The following is a 19,774-nucleotide window of genomic DNA, read 5'->3' as shown; positions in this document are numbered from 1 at the left end:
ATTGGGAGAAATTATGAATGTCCAAGACAGAAGTTGACATACCTCAATTAGTGATCCCTACGTTTACAGGGAACGTCTGGCGAATCACGTATGGTCAGGACTGGAATTTGTCGAGTTGAAGCTCACCCACTATCAATTGATTACGCGCGCTAAATGAAAGATCTCAATTTCATGTCTTTTGGGGGAAAGTGTCCTTCGGACAAGATATGGATATTAGGAAGGTACCCGTTTGAGAGGCCACAATGCCTATTTGTATGCTGTTTTCGTTAGCCCCCTTCCAGTGAGCGTTGAATGAAGATTAGATCCAATCGTCAAATGTAATTGACACAAAGTGATACTACCAGTTGTTGTTCATAGCTCTATCAAACAGTGTGCTCAGTGTGTTGGGCTTGGGGCAAGGGACCGACGCTATCAGTGTGGTCAAAAGAAGTGGCACCGATGTTTGCCTGGTGGAAAGTAAGCTGGGAGATCTATAAGCATTATTAAGGTGGAGTACTCTAATAGCTGAATATCTACAAACGTTGGAATCAGCAAAGGCACGGATGGGTTTGTTGTAGGTTCATCCATATCCTCGACGTATGAGCTCACCGTGATGATGGTTAGGAGGTGCTCCATTGTGCCTATTACATAATTCGCCAACGGCTGTCGTGTCAGACCACATGTACCTCCCACCCCGCACAGCTTCGTCCGAAAAGTTTTACGAGCATCCTTGTTTTTGATGGCAACTGAAATCGGATGATGGCGGAAATCAATGGATACTGCTGATGTGAGTGTATGTAATGGCCAGGGACTCTTTGGCCACGCGACCCCTTCCACCAAATGATCTGTTGGAAGACGATCGTAATAGGGGCGATACGTAGTTATTGATGACGAGGCTTGCTCAATTTGCCCTTGGTGCAGCACAGCTTGGGTATGGCCTTCTTTGACAATGATGCAGGAGCACAATTGGCCAAGCACTCTCAAGTTTCCACGTCGCAAAGCCTCCACCATGCCAATTGCCTCCACCTCCAGATCGTCCGCTCCAAGTTTCCTTAGGCCGTGCGCCACCACAAGGTATGATCCTATCCTCGCGTAGACGGTGGCGCGAGGAATCTCATGACTTGCCCTGGGCTACTTCTGTGGCGTAAGCGCCCACGATAAAAAGGCTGTTAAGTTGCTCAATTGACAGCAACGATTGGCCAAGGTGAATATAATGATGAAATTGTTGAGATCCTGCTGCGCTATCCAGGAACAAGAATGAGGCGTGACGTAGATAGGTGCAAGCGAGCAAGGGCTGTCAGACTGCAAAGGGAATAGCGTGGTAGACAGGTGGGGCGCAACGTCCGGCTGGGCATGCAACGCTCCGTTCCCTCCTCCTTTTGCACAGCGGCCCCTGAGACGGCCCTATTCATGCTGACCACATCCTAGAATGTATCTTGGGACATTCGAAGCGAAACAACAATCACAATTGATGGCATACAGTCCCAGGTTACACAGCATCAAGGCAATCGCGCTTCACACCATCCACAAGTTCAGTGACGCTTGCAAGTACCTATAAGACCTCATCCTTGCTATACCGCTCGGCTACCGAATCACCACCAGGGTTTACTGATTCTCTGCATGTTGTTTGAAGGCCAGCTCTTAGATCCCATTCGTCAATGGGCCGTAGCTCCTCTAGCTCCACGTTTCCCATCATGTTCTGGATGCACCCCTATCACCGCCACTTGCATGGTTCAATGAGGTGTCGACAGTGCTAGACAGCACTACTTTCGCCACTTTTCACCGTTGTCAACGACCATCTCCCGAAGATCTACCAACTGCTAAAGAAAGAAAATTTACGCTCATTTGACCGTATGATGTAGGCTAATTCTGGGTCTCGCGTCCACATGCTTGACCTTTGGGTTCACAAAGGGGGTGATCACGATACGATTCCACATTCCATGTCGCATTGATGCATTCACTAGATATACAGCCGTGTTTTCCGTGAACATGGGGTTCGAACAATGCTTTTTGTACAGGTTTGACTTGGTCAAGTTGCCGGAGATGAGTACTATGCGACCTTGTAGGCCATGTACTTAGCCGATTCTCGGCTCCATCGACGTCACCAAGACCACAGCCACAGTATCTAGATGGTATCCTACTGTCCTATGAGAGGGCATTGAGAATACCATAGTTCCTGTGCATGGCTGGCAATACGGTCATACATGGCGTACGCATACACTGTGGCAAGTCTACGCGCCGGCGCGCAGCCAAAAGATGCTTAATGTGTAAAGAATGCCGTGCTAAATGTCATATCCATACCGTTTACAGCTAAACGTCCGGCATAGATTTACATTTTGTGGCTGTTCACTTTCTAAATGCAAGGGGCATTTTAACCGGCACGTTTCGAGATCAACAGCCCCAACGGAGTCTCCGCGCTCGGTAGCAACCAGTCAAGACGATCCGCCAGGTACAAGAGTGCTAGGATGATTTGAGATCGACGTCACTCCTTACTAGGGTCAGACATGACACGTCTAAGTTAGGAGTAAACAGGTCGATCTGTACTTTTATCGTCGACTGATTATGGACGTGCGTTCCCCGTTTCTCCCCTGGCCGATGACGATCGTCTTCCGTGAAGTGGCAATGTCTAATGACGATGAACGCTGCGAGTAAGAGTTGCGTGTACCTTGGAACAGACCCTGAAAATGAATACACGTATCAACCAGTAGTCAAAAGAAGAGGTATAAAGAGAGCACGCAAGCCCTCGACAAAAATTCATCATCACATTCAACTCCACACATTCACAAACAAACTACAACTTTCACTCTTCCAACCAACCAATCACACCTTCTTTATCTTAAAAGATATACCAGCTTTTTTCCACTATCAAAATGCAGTTCTCCATCACCACCATCCTCGCCTTCGCCGCCACCGCCGCCTTCGCTGCCCCCCTCGAAGAGCGCCAGGTCGGCCTCTGCTCCTCGGGCAACCCCGTCTGCTGCGCAACTGATGTCCTGGACCTCGCTGACTTGGACTGCGCTGCTCGTATGATTTTACCCCTTCCTTCCGTCCAAAAAATTGCAACTAACGTCTCACACAGCTTCCATCACCCCCACCAGCACCGACGAGTTCATCAATACCTGCGCTTCAGCGGGCCAGCAGGCCAAGTGCTGCCTGATCCCCATCCTTGGCCAGGCGCTTATCTGCTCGGATGTCAACCCTACTGCTCCTGCTCCTTCTGCTGCCTAAGCTCGGAGTTTTCTCAGAACCCCCGTGTAATTTATAGTTCCCGATTGCGGTATTTTGTCGGGTAGTTTTTGGGAGGTGTATAATATTTTTGTTTTGGATTATTCTCGAGAGATTACAGTGCTAGCAGCGAGTCTTTAATTGAAGCTTCACATGGATGGTTTGATGCTTCTGCTTGGCATGTGATGTGCTGGGTGACTTGCTGATGTGCCTAATGACATTGTGTAGAGCACAGTGTGAAGTATGTTGTGACATATCCTTTTCACTTTGCGAGGACGAATCAATCCAGGAACTTTGCTGACACATCTAAATATGAAAATGAATTCATCCTTATTACCCTGTGAGAAACACTGAGCATCATTGATCATGAAGCAGATTCCAGATTACTATATGAAAATACAAGACTAAGGGGGGTATCGTCCAAGCAGCGTAACAAAACAAGAAGAGCAGTAACAAGCAGTGAAGAGCACTAAAAGTCAATAAGAGCAAAATGCGCTGAATGAAAAAAAAACACCTCCAAACAAAAACATGTCCAAGGATCATAGACCAAGAACACCTTAAACCTGAACATCCGGATAATCAGCATCCAACAACAACCACTCCACACTCCCCTGCTTCCACGCATTGATAAGCGGCCTAAATTTCTCTTGCCCATAATACCCACAAAGCGCATCCCAAACCTTTTTATCCTCAACCACCGCATCGCGGAAAAAAACACAAGCATGATACCAATTATCCCGCGCATCCCAAACACACAACTCATCGCATCGCTCCGTGAAATCCGCCGCTTGCACCATCAGCGACATGACCTCGCCAAACAGCGGCGACATGCCCAAGTCGTCCTCGCACGGCTTGTCGCAGTTGAGCGCCTGAAGGCGGAGAATGGCGGAGGCGCGCTTGAAGTCGAGGGCTACGGCCTCGAAGTGCGACTTTATGTATTCTGAGGTAAGGTCTTTGGTGCGAGGCTCGGGGAGCGCGAGACGGCCCATGGTGGAGTGGGACCAGATTTTTAGGGCTGCGGCGCTGGGGCTGAGGAAGGAGAAGGAGGACCAGGTTAGTACGGTGAGTTCGGGGGTGGGTTTGTTGGACCACTTTGGGTCGTTGAAGTCGATGAGGTTAGGGTTCAGTGTGGTGGGTTTGGATGGCTCGGCAGGTTGCTTCTGAGGCGATTGAGTGGGTCGTGATGACCTTGGTCGTGGTGGTTTGGACGTCCTGTTGCTCCTCCGGTAGGAGGGGTTTACAGGAGTTGATGGTAGGGTATATGTGAAACTGAGTGGAGCGGGGCTAGGCGGTGTTGGAGACTGTTCCCTCTGTGGAGTTTGTACGGTCTCTCGAGCTAGAGTCGCGGGTGCTGCATCGCCTGGGGGCAAGGTGGAGGGTGGTTTTGGTGCCAGATCGGACTTATGGCTAGGTTTCTGATACGAGAATTTTGCAGGTACCTGTGACATTGTGTACGTGAAAGTAGCCGGGGTAGGATCTGGCTGTGGAGCAGGCTGCTCTTCTTGTGGTTGTGGTGGTTCGTCGAATGAAGGGACTTGAGCCACTCTCGTTTGCTCCTGTAACTGAGGCTTGGCCTCAGTTACAGTCATAACAGGCTCAGAGAAGGGCTCAGGCACAGGCTCATGAATGGGTTCAGGAACAAAAGGCGGCACGAACAAGAACTCGCTAAGCATATCTTCCAAACCAAACCAGATCGCAAGATTGCGATACCTCCTGATAAACTCAGGCACCCTGCTGTCTGGGTGATGAAGAAAGTCCCAGCCGTATGGTGAGAGGGTGTCCCAGAAATCGATGATTGATTTTCCCCACACGAGATAACCTGTGGGGATACCACTCAACCCATTTGGAAAAAGTGGTTCCAGATACTCCTTCGCTTCGCACAGAAGGTCCAGTATCAGGGAGGCCGAGAGCTCGTATCCCGAGCCAGTGGGGATCATGTCGAGAAATACGACCATCTGTTCCTGAATCTTATACTCCTCTTGAGCAACCTGATTCAGGGCATTTAACCGTATCATTTTGGGGCTCAAGGCCTCGGGGAGACGTTGGATCTGGAGAGGAGTTTGTGGAGGAATTTCTGATGGAGCCTTGGTACTCGCCATTTCCGGAAGTGAAGACAGCCTGTTTTCCTTGAGTGGGGGCGAAAAAGTGTCGGAACATAGTTGAGATTCCTCAACCTCCTCATGTAGAGGTTCAGCAGATTCTTGCGTCCCGGCAAGAACTGCTTTGATTGTGCCAGTAGGCGCAGCGTCTTCCGCGACCGCCGGAATGCCTTCGTCTGGTCTTTGCACATCCTCGATCGTTTCCAAAAAATTACTGCTCTTATAAAAAACTGGAGGGATGTATCTTGGGCGTTCAATGTGAAAGTTTTGGCGCGACGGTGCGAATGAATCGCCGGTCCCACGGAAGTGCTCGAAAGGAAAGTCGTATGGCGGAGGGTAAATCGCAGGAATTAATGGGGCCAGGCGAGGTGGTGACGGTGTGACAGGACACATCCAAGGGGAGGTATGGGCGACTGGTGTTTCTGCTTTAACTGATTGTCTTTTAGTGCCAACGTCTTCGTGATGCTATTATTCACGGTTGAACGAACCATCTTGCCATTCATCCATTTTGACGAGAACAAACGCAGCAAGGGCAATGATGGCACCCATAAAGATGAGATTGGCAATCATTGGGGCAATGAAACCCTCCAAAAAAAGGTCGTAGATCTCATCGTACACCTCCCAGTACAGGAAGTCCCCGACGTCTGTATAGAAGTTGTAGATCTGAGAGACGAGAGCCCCCATTTAATCGGTGACTTGTGGAGTTTTTTAAGGTTTTTTAAGGATTTTGGATAGTAGTTATATAAGAAAAGAAGAGAGTGTGTTGAGGTGTCGTAACTCAGGATTGCTATAGTTGAAGGAGAGGTGGTGCCTGACGGTGGGATTAAGAGCAAGATCTCTAAATTGAAAGTGAAAGGTCTGTGCAGAATCATTCTTCATCACCGCAACAGCTTTGCCATTGTTGTGTGGGAGTGAAAGTGAAATGAACAAGTAGAAAGCTTGGCATGATGTCCGCCACGCGTGTGGAGCAGTGAATCGACTAAGGACTAATACTACACTGGCTTGACAGTGAACCGCAATGATTGAACTGGTGTTCAAATGGCAATGATATTTGGGAGAAGATATGATCAAGTCAGGCGTGAAGCAAATCGGTTCGGAAGGACCAGAGCATACTTGAATTCTCTGCGATAAAATCTTACAGTGGGCTGTCGAAGGCGTCCAATTGTTTAGAGCTACAAGCAATGCTTACATTCTCAGCTTCTTCCAATGTGCAAATCCAATGCTTTTGCTAGCACATATAGCATCTCGAGCCTCACACACATGACTCCTTTGTTTTTGCCCATCCTGACCAGATTACCTACTATGGCTTCCACTTCTATCCTCCGGCCGGCTTGCACGTCTTGTAGCATACTTGGCTCAATGCCCGCATTGTTTGGGATCCTGGCTTGCGCCCGCCCGAGCTGGACATCGAGTTGCTCTCGTGTGATGTCATGGCCATGTGCGGCTGCGATATCTCGGATCTCCAGCATGACGGCCCGCAGCACTTCAGTAGCTTCCTCTGAAGCTGTCAGAACCTCGGTATCTTTGCTCAATGTAAGGGCGCATATCGGGTTCCAGGAAGCGTTGACCAAAAGTTTGTACCAGCGCTTGGCTTGAACATCATCATAGAGCTTCGCAGTACCACCGGCAGATGTTACAAGTCCTGCGAAGGCTTTGGCGTGAGAGTTGGATGAAGAAGACGGATAGGCTCCCAGCTCAAGCAGCTCCACTTCGCCATGTCTGATGACACCTGCTGGTCTTTGGGTCACGGGAAGATAGACAACGGTGCTGATGATGGGGTTATTTGGGTAGGCCTGCAGGAACTCTTCTTCAATGCCGATTCCATTCTGTATAAGGACAATAGCCGTGTGCCCAGGCGTCACAGCAGGGGCTATCGGCCTGGGCACCGTACCTGGGAAGGCTTTGCTGCAGACAACAATGTAGTCGTAGGGCTCTGGCGAATGAGATGATGCTTCGCCACAATCGCGGACGACGTTTGGCTTGAAATGGATGTCGTTGCCGAAAATGGACGAGTTGATGATGAAACCATGTTCCTTAACAGCATCGTAGTTGGAGCGGCAGACAGCGGTTGTGTGGGCTACTTTGCTCAGTAGATACAGGTAGATAGCCCCGACGCTACCGGCCCCGAAGAGCAGGACCCGTGGCTGGCCTCCGGATGACATGATGGGACGCTGGCGATGGTTGGCGAGCGTATGTAAGGCAAGTATGCACAGGCTCGCTCTCAGTGGTCAGAGCTGGCGAGGTTGAAATGCGAGTGCCGTCGTCGTCCCCGCATGGCTATTGCCGAACAACTCTGCACTCCCCCCGTATCTCCATCTCCCTGGCATTCAACAATGCACGAGTACTCCATCTGTCGCAGGCCATCAATGCTTGGCCCAGCAAACTTTCGACTTGGAATATGAGTAAGTAATTCAACACCGTCTGCATACATGGGCACATGCCAAAGCTGTATTGTCATCCGGCTCCAGCTTGACCGCCGCCTATGTACTATCGCTTCAGCTGACAACTCGAGCTTCAGCCACACCCACAGTAGCGAGATCCTCGCTTCTTGATAGATATAAACTCCAACCATGGCCCCATGCATCCAAGAAACTCTCCGCCTAATCCATCGAAAGTCACTCGAAGCAAAAAAGCAGAAGTGAATTCACAGCCGCAAAGTGGGACGCCCGAGGTGGGTCGGTCACCCTCATGCAATCTAGCAGGCCGCTGTTAATTAGTGGAAACAGCCTCACACCCTGAACGCCAAGCGAGCAACAGAAATTAGGCCCCCAGCCTACACCGGATACAGTCTTGCATATGCTGGGCACCTCTGCAGCCCCCAAGTCGTACACAACGCGAGTGGTGCCAGAGCCGACAGGCCAAATCGTGTCTTAACAGCGGCGGTTCGGTCCGGTTTCGTTCGCGCTCTCGACATTGCAGCACCGCCCTTCCTGAGAGCCCCTCCCTCATCCTCTCGAGAATGAAGTACCTCACGTCTCTGGTCCTGTACGCTACCCATGTTTTCGCCGCCAGTCAACTAGCCCTCTTCACGGACGAGCACTGCTAAAATTCGCTGCGAGGCCTCGAAGGTCCCAATGGCTATCCCAATGGCACGTGTACCGATCTGCGACGCACTGGGCCATACGGCAGTTTTCAGGTTGTAGGCCTGGACCCAGGCTGCACTGGTGAGTTGAAGCCACTGATCGTGAACCGGGAAACGCGCGTACTGATACAAAGGCAATTTAGTCACCATCTACCAAAAGGATACCACCGAGAACATCTGTTCAGGCTACCAAGAAGTGATCCAGCCAATCGATTGCTACAACTCTTCCTTCGTATACTACAGTATCGACTTTTGTGATATCGTCAGCACCCAGTCGCCTACTCCATCTCCCATTGCGCCACGTCCGCCATCTTCGAATTCCTCGGGCATTTCCACAGGCGCAGCTGTTGGAGCTACACTTGGTGGGGTCGCCGGTCTCGCAATCATAATCGGACTGATTGCATTTTTCATCTTGAAGAAGCGAAGAAAGGCACGGAGAACTCCAGAAGTCGCAGAGTGTTCAACTTCAATGCCGTGCGAGGTACACGCGAAGCACCTCCATGAGATGGGACCAGGTGCAGTCGTGTACAAGAGAGATGCGGCGGTGGAAGTTGAGCAGCCAGCTGCTGAGCTCGAGGGCAGAGAACTGGGGCCTGATGAAGGGTCGAGGACTTCACGCTCATGAGATGCTGATCAATGCACGAGTTTGAGTAGATTTGGACTACTGCCAATGGCTACTTCAACTGGAACAGTGTACTTTTGGAATACTGCTATAGTCTTGTGCTTGGTTCGCATGGACCGGAATTGACCAAAACCAACACGGTTTTAACAACAGATACAGAAATTCTGAGGTGGCCATATTGAGCAGCAGCGAAGCGCTATAATGTAATCACGACCCACAGACGGACGCCCTTGCAGCCCTGCAGAAAGAGCCACAAACGCAAGTCGACAAGAGGGACAACCATAGTCTATCATTGACATCGACGAAATTCCAGCAGCATTTTGCAGCGTTGGGATTGCGAGATGTTGGTTCCAACGACGTTCACCGAGTCATGGCCCCAAGAAACCCTTACAGGCCAAGAAACCCTCGGCATGTTACCCAAGCCGGGTGTTCAGGGACAAGAGAAAGGCGCAGCACAAGTGGGATGAGCCAAGGGTCTTGGAGTGATATGACTTTGCAAAGTACATATGCATGCATGATACGAAGCTAATGATATTTTCTGGCATTTTATCAATTGCCAGATATGCTACTTATCGCTTGCCAGACGTGTTCATATTGTTGGAAGACACGGCTCAGTATATGAGAGCGGGAAGGCACTTGGTACTAAACCAGATTTAGTGTAATTGTTGTAGGGATGAGCAGGTTCTTTGGAACCTTAAATGATTGCCTTTCTTTACACACACCTTTTGCTTTGACGATGACCAAGTGCCCAACTACCAGTTCCACAAATACCCTGGTGTGCCAACGCCCATGGTGCGGAAGGAATACTTAGAGGCACGGCAGAGAGCTTTCGTTTAGCATTGGTGTCTTCTATTGCAAGTGCGCTTGGAAGTTGTGAATACTTAGTCTTCGCTGGATAATACGCCACATTGCGCATGTCATCAACCGTGTCAAAACTCGCCTATCTACTAAGAACAAGGATCTCTGCGCATGTCATGATCTCGGTCTTTCTCTGTCATGTCATTGGTGATGTAGACAAGGTGTAAGGAGAATCCCGCATAGTCTTAGCCATGTGATTCGTTTCTTTTTCTTTCAACAGTGATAGCGGATAATGCACCCGGTGTCTTCGACTCATGGCACAATTTTCGGCACGAGGGCTTACTCGAATATGTTGGTTTTGCGCTTTGGGCAACCTGTCGAGTCAATCTGGGTATTGGTAAAGATGTCTGCTTGTAGATCAGGGTCCTCCGTAACACACACCGGCACGCTGTCTTCAAAGATCAAGGCATCTCAAAGATCGTCATTTTTATCTCAGTGAGAAGCTTAGAGAGAGTGCTATGTGTCAACAATCAATCACTAATGACCGCTGTTTGCAAACCAAGATGACAGTCCGTTCTGTGCAGAATAGAACACCTTCGGAAACCTTCTCAACATTATTGTCTTTATCTTTTTTTTCTTTCCATTGTAGTGTTCATGTAGAGACATTATGCGAACACAAAAAAAAGCAACAATCCGATCTTTAGTCTGTGAAATGTCACAGTGACGTTCAACTCATTGGTGTCTCTTGCTATAATACATTATATTCTATCAACACCATTTACAAAATCGATGTGCCAAGCAGTCGATGTAGTAGATGGGGTTTGGCTGTTCTTGGACTACTCTCCCGGTCTCAATACCTAGATGAGGTAGCTCACCGCATGATAGTCATTCTTTACTAAGCCTATGTCGACTTTACGATAAAGTAATTCGTAAATCAGACTTACTAACACGAATTACTAGATAGCAATTACTAAGTAGACTGCCCCCATTGTTCAATGCCTATCCTTTTCTTGCCCTATGCGGCATGTTCGGTCTCGGCCAATAACCATTACTACTTTTAGTCCCATTTTCCAGTAATCACCGTCTTCGACAGCCTTTTTCTCTCCTGCCCAAACCAGTAGGTTGAGTAAGCCAATCACCACACACATTTTGATTTCCGACCTGCTAAGACAGCCATCGATGGATTTTCGAGACTACCCAATCGGGTGCGCTGAGCTTTGGCCACCGCTACTAGCAATCTCGAAAGTTTTGGGATTGGGCGCAACGCCGCACTGATATCACATTCCACTCTCGCCGTGTGTGTGTGCATGCGTTTCCTTTCTTGTTTGTTCTCAATTTTTGCACTGCGATTCGTCTTCATTCTTCCCTAGTCGATGTCTGCGTGCTCGCGCACAGTCAGAGCCGTATCACGCTCTCGCGTCCCGCCACTGAAAACACTTTTGCCATTCCTGTACCAAACAACAACCATCCAGCAATGTCAATCCACCACACGACCAATTGTGCGCCGCACCATTGCCTCACGATCACGTCCGGAAAATGGAGATGATATTCCTTTCGTGGACGAAAACCTACCGCCTCCCGTCGACAACGAACCTGGACGAAAGACAACTATAACAAGTACTGAGCGTGCAGCATTCGAGAAACTGTACAGAAAGTTCAACACTGAGGGACGGCAACAAAAGGAAAAGGATCATGTCGTGGAGCTAGACCAGATAGCGGACGAGTACTATGAAGATGATGAAGAGAACTCGAAGCCATCTTTGGACCAGATTTTTGATGAGGCTATGAAAGGCGAATCGCGACTCCGGTCGATACGTACGCTTGCCCAGCGACAAAGAGCGGGTGCTCAGTCAGGGAAGGATGGCTCGCCTACAAACCAAACTGGAAAAGAATTGGACAATTCACCAAGGAGCAGGAGGAAGGGCTTGGGCTTTGATACCGCACAGCTCAGAGAGATGCGTCTAGCAGAGCGAGAGAGAGTTGACAAACTCATCCGCAACGCATCCACCGACCGCGAGCTCTGGCAAATTCTTGAACGCGAAGTCTTCGCCAAAGTGCGTGCACTGGATCTCGACAACACCAATGTTGGAGACAGTAGAGCGCCAGCCTCAGAGTCCAACAGTAGAGCGGGGACGAAGGGTACCACACGGCCCCGCACTGTCACTAAACCCGATCCACCTTCTCCCGAACAGCGTATCCTGTTCCAAAACTACCCCCACCATCTTATAACCGCCGTCGCCACTCTCCGCTCAGAGTTCCCTTCCTCACTACTTCCTCTGTCCATTTTACCCACAATCAAGAGTCTCGGTCGCTCTTCCCACGTCCTCGGTGCTACAACAACTCTTTACAAGCACCTGATACGCACAGCATGGATACAGCAATCCTCTTTCACTACCATCGACACTCTACTCACCGAAATGGATAACACCGCCATCGAGTTCGACGCTGATATCCTTGCCCTGCTCGACGCCATTCTCAAAGAAAGCAATCAGGCGAGAAGCGGTATCTTTGGGCGAGAGCTACAGTCGGTGTACAGCATGGAGCTGTTCGTTGACGAGATGAGCAAGATTGTGAAATGGAGAAGGACTGTGGCGGAGAGGTTGGGACTGAAGAGTGAAGATGCTAGATTGAATGATAGAATTGTAAGGAAGATTCCGCAGCAAGGAGGGTCTGCGAGGGTTGCTAAATCGTACGAAAGCTGGAAGGGTTCTCAGATGGAGAAGCAGGATGATGCAATCGGGGCAGTAGAGGGCGATTCAGCAATGGATGATGGCGGCAAGGACAATGGTGTGTCTACCGAGGCAGCTGAAACCTCTAGCACTGCTGTAGACCAGACTAATGGGGCGGTTCCGGCTACAGGGGGAGACGCAACAGCAAGCGTTGACGGGGAGGAAAAGAGCGCTGTCGCTGCTGAAGAACCCGTTGAGCAAAACCGCCCCTCCCAGAATGACGACACACCCAGTGAACCCACCAAAATCATTTTGTAGATACATCATGTACCATAGTGTAAAACCATACCAGCAAATCACCATCACCATCACAATTCAATTCAAGCTCACCCAGCTTCAACCGTAAAAAAACACATTCATTAAAAAGATAATAGAGAGACTCCATCGCCCCGCCCCGCCCCCTGAACACCAACCTCGCATTCATATTCATGTTCATATTCATACATCCCAATCTAGCTCCCTCATTACCACTACTTACAAACTCTCCCACCCCCCATTATTCACATCACCCTCCAATCTCCTCGCAATCAGGCTCTGCACACCACCCTCAAGCCAGACCTTCCTAAGCAGCGCATCATACCGTTTCTGATTGAGGAATAGCTGGTGGTGACGGCGCAGAGCGGGGTCGACTTCACCGTGCTTGTCGAGGTAAGGGGCGACATGCCAGGTACCATGGTCGAGGTTAAGGAAGAGGACCATGCATTTGCGTATGTGAATGAAGAGGCCGATTTGACCGCCGCATCTGTGATAGTATTGTCAGTAAGGAGTGTTTTTCTTTTTGTATTGGAAAGAGGGCTATATGGGAAAGTGTAGGAAAAGGAAAAAGAGGGATGACGCACTTCGCTAAATGCTGATTGCAACCTCCACGGTTCTTATTCGTCATGCAGCATACAGCTTGGCTGCACATAATCTCGCCGCAGAAGAGACACAAGGCAGGATCTGTCAGTTCTTTGCCAGTTGTTGGACAGCGGCGGCGTATCGCTTCGTCAGTGAGCGTATCATAGTTCTTAGGCAGGCCTACGAGCTCAAAAATTGCGGGGTGGGAAAGCGATATCGTAGGTCGGAGGGGATTGTTGCCTGCTTGAGCCCATAACAAGTGTCGTAGCCACCCACCGACAATAGATCGGGTAGTGTGGGCTGCGCTTGTGCGCATGGTGAATGAGGCAAAGATCTCGTCGAGTGAGGGCAGACGGAGGATGGTGGATAGTCGCGCGAGTTCGGGCTCGTCCGCGCGTTCAGTGGAAACGTGTGGTAGATCGATACCATAGCGGACGTGCATTAGGATTGCGGCTTTGCGTACGAAAGGTAGCGCATATGTCGAGACCATTGTGTGTATGAAGTAGAGAAAGTTTGGATCCTTGAACCGTGGAGGAATAGGCATATTGTCGATATCGAGCGAGGAAGATGAGTTGCCCACATCAGTCACATTGTAGATAACGCAGATAAAGAAGAGTAGGTTGCTCATCTGCTCTGTTGACCCAAAGTTGTTGCTGACCTTTTCTGGGTTTATGAACTGTTCAGGATCCGGGAAGAGAAGATCAGAGTCCAGTGACATCTCTTCAGTCGAATGATTCTTTCTACCCAGAGCAAACACAAAAATCACCCGAACAATTTCTGCAAGGTAACACATCCGCATAATGTGGTGAATATCGAGATTTGCCGCTGAAACAATCCCAACAGCGCATTGTGAGAGGAAAATGAACGGATCCTGGCAAAGTAGAGGTGTAATGCCTTTGAGATCGAAGCTCAACACATCCGGGTCATATATACTAGGATGTCCAACTAGCAACTGACGGAATTGCCGGCGCTGGATCTCAGAAAACTCGTTGATAGTCTTGGTTGGACCCTGGCCTCGCAGACCTCCAATCGCAATGTATGAAGAGACACTTTCTGAAAATACCCGGAGATGCGTAATCGTCTGTGGGGAGATCCTGTCGATCAGAGTTCCGCGGGCGGCTTCAGACTGCACGCCTCGTTGAGCAATCTCTGCTGCAGCGATCGAGTATCCAAGGGCCTGCGCAAGGGCATCTGTGTGTGTAAAGTCCTCTGAAATAGCTGGTGTGTGTGGGTATGCGAACGAGGACTGAATGCTATTGACTTTCAATGTGTCTCTTAGTCTGTGGTATATCTTGATCAACTCTCCCATGGGAACATCCTGGGTCAAAGCTGGGCTGGTTTGAGTTGGGCCAAATCCTGATTCGGCGGCTTCCAGAGGTTGCACACCGAGGAAAGCCGGGACCTGAAATCGTGGTGCAAGCTGTGTTGGCGGTTGTGCGAGAGCGAGACCAGCTGTCGGAAGTTGGGGTTTGAGAAGGTCAGGCAGTCGGCTCGATACCGGTTGGATAAAATTCCGCTCTGCATACTCATAAAGCATTTTCTGGTCATGGGACATATCAGCAGGTACTTTCAACCCTTTTTCCAGACTCTTGTGAGTCGCGACCAGCTGTGACTCGAGCCAGCCGTCGAATGTTTGTTCAGTTTCCAGTACACCGGCACTAGACACCTTCTTTGCTTTCCAGATAATTGGCAAGAAAATGTTGCCCAGGGCTTTGCAAAGTGGGCACATGAACTCCTTGAGCTCAGGCCGTTCGGGGTGGTTTCTGGCAATTTGGCTGACATGGCGCCTTTGGGTCGCATTGAGGTATACCTCAAAGCAAGCAAAATGCATGATGTGTCCACAGCCGGTGGTCACCGGACCTGGTGTTACAGAAGCTGGCGGAAATCCTCTCCCCAGTTCTTGTCTTTCACTAGTCACTCGCTCTCCCGTAGCCGTCACCTTCTCAATCATGCGTCGGTTTCTGCCCGCAACGCCAAATGGCCGCAGGTCTTCGGCAGATCTGTCAAGACTATTTGGAGTCTGTACAACTTCATCTACCCACTCTGAATCTTCCAAGGGTGTTTGCCGAAGTATTCTGCTCTCGGAAATATACCCAAAAGATCCAAACAGTCTCTGTTCGTTGCAGTCCTCTTGACATAGTATGCATGTGCCAGAGGGGAATTTCAGTGTCTTTTCTTGTTCGACAAGCCCCCCAGTTTCATCTTCAAGGTCGCTGAAGTCATCTTCACCCCAATCGAAGTCCTGGTTGGCCAAAAATTTTCCTTGCTGCTCTTTGAACGCTGCCATGACCTTTGCCTGTCTCTCGAGAGCTTGCTTCTTCTTCAGCTCCTTAGACTTTTTATCTTGAGGCGCAGGTGAGGCAGTGTCCATTCTGTCAGCCGGCATGTTGATTGCAGCAGCAGCAATGATAAAAGAGTCTTGCTGTCGCTGCTTGAGCCTATGGAGTATCAAACTGATCTTTGGTTCGCATGCCTTGAAAACCTCCATGTCCTGAAGAGACTTTAAGATTGAAAGGACAGTCGGGTGTCCCTGTATTCCCATGCTGGCGTTTTGAGTCAACACTGAAGTGACAAAAGATTCTGGTGCTTTTTCAGACCACCCATGTTCTGTGCTTTTGTCTTCCAGGATAGCGACAAGAACCAACTGTAGGACAAATTGAATATATGTCTCCACACGAGTTGGTGGTATGCTTGGTGTAACTTGGGCGGCCTTGAGACCATACGCTAGTAGGTAATAGATGATCTGGGTGAACAATGGGGTTCTTGTAAAAGCGGACAAATCTCGAAACAGGCCAGAGGGGATCGATCGAAGTTTCGGCTCGTAGACGATGTCACTCGCTTGCTTCCCGGTTTGTTTGGCAACATACGCCTTGTAGATGTTTTCTGCCTCTTCTCTCTGGTTTCGGTTGTATTGGTGAAGGTACGGATCGATCAAGTCGATGTATTGTTCCTTCAACTCGAAAGTACCACTGTCAGACAAGCCCTCTGGAGGTCGGAATCTAGTCATTTCTGACAACACCTCAGGAAACTCGTCTAAGTTCTGAATCCGGTCTGATAAACGTGCTGTCATGTCGGAGAAGGAGAGTGGCTTGAAACACAAAACATGCGCAATGTCCTTGCGCATAGCAACCAGTTGAGACTCGTCGTTGTCTTCTGCGGGTATCAACGAAGTGCGCTCGCTGAGAATGATGATCAGCAAGTGGACAAAGTCCTCTACCACATCAATAGCTTGGCTATCTTCGAATCCATGGTAGCTAGCTTCATATCTTCCAGTCATCCAGCCGACAAGTCCGAAACGATCAACCATGGAAGCTAAGAAAACTGACGGATCACACAGCACAAGAGCAGACTGTAAGAGGAAGATGTCCCGTTGGTGGGAAACGTCTCTCTGTGATACGCTTCGGTATTGAGTCATCTGGTGTCGCAACGTGATACCGTTCCTGACCCAAATTCCCGCGCGCATCTGTGCCAGCCACGAACACACTCGAAGCGGGAAATCGAACATGGCAAGTAGGTAGTCTTCAGGCTCGTGGACTGGAACAGGAGCTACAGCTGGGCCAAGGTTCATCTGTAGTTCGCTGTGAGAAAATAGAAGCAGTCGTAGGATGTCCTCCCGATTCATGCTCCGTGCTCGATCAATCAACCAGGACACAGTATAATGAAGCGCATGGTGAAAGCTCATTGGCTGAGTCGCAACAACGTAGTCAACAATCTTGTATGGTTGACTTTGAGATGACTCGGAAAGGAATTCGAGAATTTCCAAAATCTTGAACTTGGTCTCTTCTTTTAGTTCTGTCTGATCAAAGCGTTTGCGTTCAGCACCTAGCGAGTTAATGATAGCAACCTTTGCGGCCGCACGTATTGCACGTTGAATGTTGGTTGGATCTTCATCGCGAGTCCAGGCGAAAGATTCCGCGAAATGTCTACACAGCTTGTTGATCTCCCGAGTGATCAAGGAGGCACTGATCCAAGCTTCAGATTCAAATTCTAGATGCTCACCCACTTGTCGAACGTTTGGACAGATACCTTGATGAAGCTTGACAAGATCAAGGAATTGTAAGAGGTAGCGCGGCTCTTCACGGATTCTCTCCTGGACAAATTCTGATCCGAGGAGATACTTCATATCGAGGAAAAAGTGGTACATGCGACGATTAGTCACTGCTCCCTGCTCAAAGGCTAATGTGGCTTTTGGATCGACATTCGAGGGATAGCCGACTTGACGCGTAGTCAGAAAAGTATAAAGAATGGCCATCAGATTAGTGAGGAAGTTTCCACGCTCAACCACCTCTGATGTGATAGATGGAGTCGTCAGCATCTGGAGAGATAGGTTGATAATGGAATGGTCCGGCTCGCGGTCCGCGATTAGATAAAGCTGGGCTAGAGCAGTATAGACGCCCGCAAAGCGCAGACCAAGCAGACGCTTGAATTCGGGGATTGTGACGACTGTGCTGATGAAGACATCGCGTATGCCAATACGCAACTGCTTCCACATTCGTAAGTCGTATAAGATGAGATGATCTAGCCGTAGGCGCTGCCACAGATCCTCGTGAGGAGGAGTCCCAGGCTTTTTGCCGTAGTTTTCAGGCTTCTCCAGCCAATACTTGGCCGGCCTTGCTGGTCGCAATGTCAAAGTCCGAGTATGCGGCGTCTCGGGTACAGGTAACATGGGTTCGACATGACTGAGTGACGGTGCACCAACTACAGGTTCACTATCAGACTCTGCGGGTGTTACGCTCTGTTCAAGCTGACCACGTTGTGTGTTTTGAGGAGCAGGGGGAGGTGGTGGTGGAGCAGGATAGCCTGCCCTGGCTGCTTCGGCCATTTCGAGTGTTTCATCTGCACTTTCGTACGCCTCCATTTCGACGTCACCATCCTCGTCCTGGGCGCCGACCTCGTCAATATCCATATCATCTTGGGCGTCGGCCGCAGGGCCGCCCTCGCCCTCCTCATCCTCGTCGTCATCGTCTGAGCCAGTGGTGTCGTCGGTGGCATCAGTAGTCCGCTGTCGCTGAACGCGGATAATTCGTGGGCGCCGTTGTATGGGCAACAGGCCATTAAAGAAGCCATCCATTTCAGCTTCCTTGTCTTCCATTTCATGATCGTCAAGACCGTTCTTGCCTATACCCTGATTCGATGCCTCACTTCCGACTCGCCACGGTTTCAACAGTTCTTCACAAACGGTGCGTCTGAGTATCTGGCTGTCTTCACCCACGCTACACCCCGCAATATCCGAAATCCACTCGATGATGGCACCGCCCATCTGTTCGCGGAACGTATCTCGAGCAGATCGAATTGTGACAGTCAGTTTGATCTCTTCGATGATTTTGGCCATCCTGAGAAGATCTTTGATGTCTGTTCGGTAGACGATTGCACTGCGCCCCACGTCGTTTATCTCATAAGCCTTTGCGAGGCCAAACGCCAGTTTCTGTTTGCACGCGCGTGCGACTTGGTCTCTAACATCATTGACCGTATGTTTCTCGTCGTTCCACAGCACCAAGCAGTATTCGTCACACTCTTCAGAGTGCTCTCCGGAACCGTACCACCTCGAAATCAGGCGCGAATTGCGTTCGTCTTGTCTGATCGACTCTTCGCTCTTGGGCAGGCGTAGTTGTTCGGGGGAACAGGAGAAGACATCGATGAGGTAATCTAGCGTTCGAGCGATTGTGATGCGTATGGTTTCGACAAGTTCATCTGGCAGCATGGAGCCTTCCCTCGCCTTACCAGCTGCTTTAGACTCATGCTCCGGGTCGACTGAGTGTATGTTGCAGTGTACAGGCCGTACCCACGCCTCGTCGTCTCCGCAGTCGCAGCAGCCAGAGTTGCCGGGCGAGACACTGACAAAGACCTGGTGGCCCTCATGGTTCGACGCATCGAAGCAGCGGGCGCATAGAACGCATGTGTCGTCGGCCGTGCATGTCTTGCAGCGGTATGTAGCCTCGCCGTTCTTGAAGATGTGCCCGCATGGCTTCCCCCTGGCTGCTGCTGTGTATTCTGCACCCTCTACAGCGCCCTGTGCGTCGCGCAAGCTCCATGGCTTCTCGCCGTCGGTTTGCGGTCCATTTGGGAAGAACAGAGGAAGGAAGTCGTCCCGACCAGCAAGTGATCGGAAAAGTATCTCGCGCAGCTCACGGTCAGCAGCGAGTTCGAAGCGGTAGTTGTGTCGTCTTGGCAGTTCGCGCAGCTGTCGACATAGTTCTTGCTCGTGTAACGACATGTACATGGCGCAGCTCCAGGCGGGATGGTGGGGTTGTCAGATGTCCCGCAGACGCGACGGAGGCAGATGTCGTGTATGAACAGGGCAGGATGTGTGTTGGTAGTGTTCAGTGTGGGCCTGCCACGTGAGTGAGGGTTTGTGTGATTGTGATTGCTTGGGTATGTGTGGTTAAGTGGAGGACGGGGTGAG

General features: G+C 50.1%; 6 protein-coding genes across 6 annotated transcripts; 3 read left to right on the top strand and 3 right to left on the bottom strand.

Moving 5' to 3' along the window:
• Positions 1-2,849: 2,849 nt before the first annotated feature.
• Positions 2,850-3,207, top strand: PSV08DRAFT_242588 (fungal hydrophobin-domain-containing protein; the record flags this gene model as incomplete). The annotated part of the gene is made up of 2 exons (XM_014222771.1): positions 2,850-3,003; positions 3,059-3,207. 2 exons carry the CDS (start codon positions 2,850-2,852, stop codon positions 3,205-3,207), a joined length of 303 nt encoding a protein of 100 aa, XP_014078246.1.
• Positions 3,208-3,568: 361 nt separating this feature from the next.
• PSV08DRAFT_169498 (uncharacterized protein) lies at positions 3,569-5,852 on the bottom strand (the record flags this gene model as incomplete). The annotated part of the gene is made up of 4 exons (XM_014222770.1): positions 3,569-3,673; positions 3,903-4,512; positions 4,606-5,734; positions 5,792-5,852. 4 exons carry the CDS (start codon positions 5,850-5,852, stop codon positions 3,569-3,571), a joined length of 1,905 nt encoding a protein of 634 aa, XP_014078245.1.
• A 573-nt stretch (positions 5,853-6,425) lies between these two features.
• PSV08DRAFT_192892 (ketopantoate reductase PanE/ApbA C terminal-domain-containing protein) lies at positions 6,426-7,495 on the bottom strand. The gene has a single exon (XM_014222769.1). It carries the CDS (start codon positions 7,463-7,465, stop codon positions 6,497-6,499), a length of 969 nt encoding a protein of 322 aa, XP_014078244.1. The 5' UTR covers positions 7,466-7,495; the 3' UTR covers positions 6,426-6,496.
• Positions 7,496-8,262: 767 nt separating this feature from the next.
• PSV08DRAFT_376113 (uncharacterized protein) lies at positions 8,263-9,193 on the top strand (the record flags this gene model as incomplete). The annotated part of the gene is made up of 3 exons (XM_014222768.2): positions 8,263-8,314; positions 8,363-8,467; positions 8,529-9,193. 3 exons carry the CDS (start codon positions 8,263-8,265, stop codon positions 9,008-9,010), a joined length of 639 nt encoding a protein of 212 aa, XP_014078243.2. The 3' UTR covers positions 9,011-9,193.
• Positions 9,194-11,094: 1,901 nt separating this feature from the next.
• On the top strand, positions 11,095-12,792 carry PSV08DRAFT_376110 (uncharacterized protein; the record flags this gene model as incomplete). Its single annotated transcript, XM_066093319.1, has 1 exon — positions 11,095-12,792. Exon 1 carries the CDS (start codon positions 11,179-11,181, stop codon positions 12,790-12,792), a length of 1,614 nt encoding a protein of 537 aa, XP_065949959.1. The 5' UTR covers positions 11,095-11,178.
• Positions 12,793-12,869: 77 nt separating this feature from the next.
• PSV08DRAFT_213614 (uncharacterized protein) lies at positions 12,870-19,653 on the bottom strand. The gene is made up of 2 exons (XM_014222767.2): positions 13,374-19,653; positions 12,870-13,276 (listed from the first exon to the last, which is right to left on the bottom strand). The coding sequence occupies exons 1-2, from the start codon at positions 19,589-19,591 to the stop codon at positions 13,009-13,011; spliced, it is 6,486 nt and encodes a 2,161-aa protein (XP_014078242.1). The 5' UTR covers positions 19,592-19,653; the 3' UTR covers positions 12,870-13,008.
• Between the last annotated feature and the right edge of the window lie 121 nt (positions 19,654-19,774).

This window comes from Bipolaris maydis, assembly GCF_028858645.1.
Source record: "Bipolaris maydis strain C4 unplaced genomic scaffold PSV08scaffold_1, whole genome shotgun sequence".
NCBI classification, from domain to species: domain Eukaryota; kingdom Fungi; phylum Ascomycota; class Dothideomycetes; order Pleosporales; family Pleosporaceae; genus Bipolaris; species Bipolaris maydis.
Note: the sequence above shows the minus strand (reverse complement) of the source record. Positions and strands in the feature narration are given on the sequence as shown.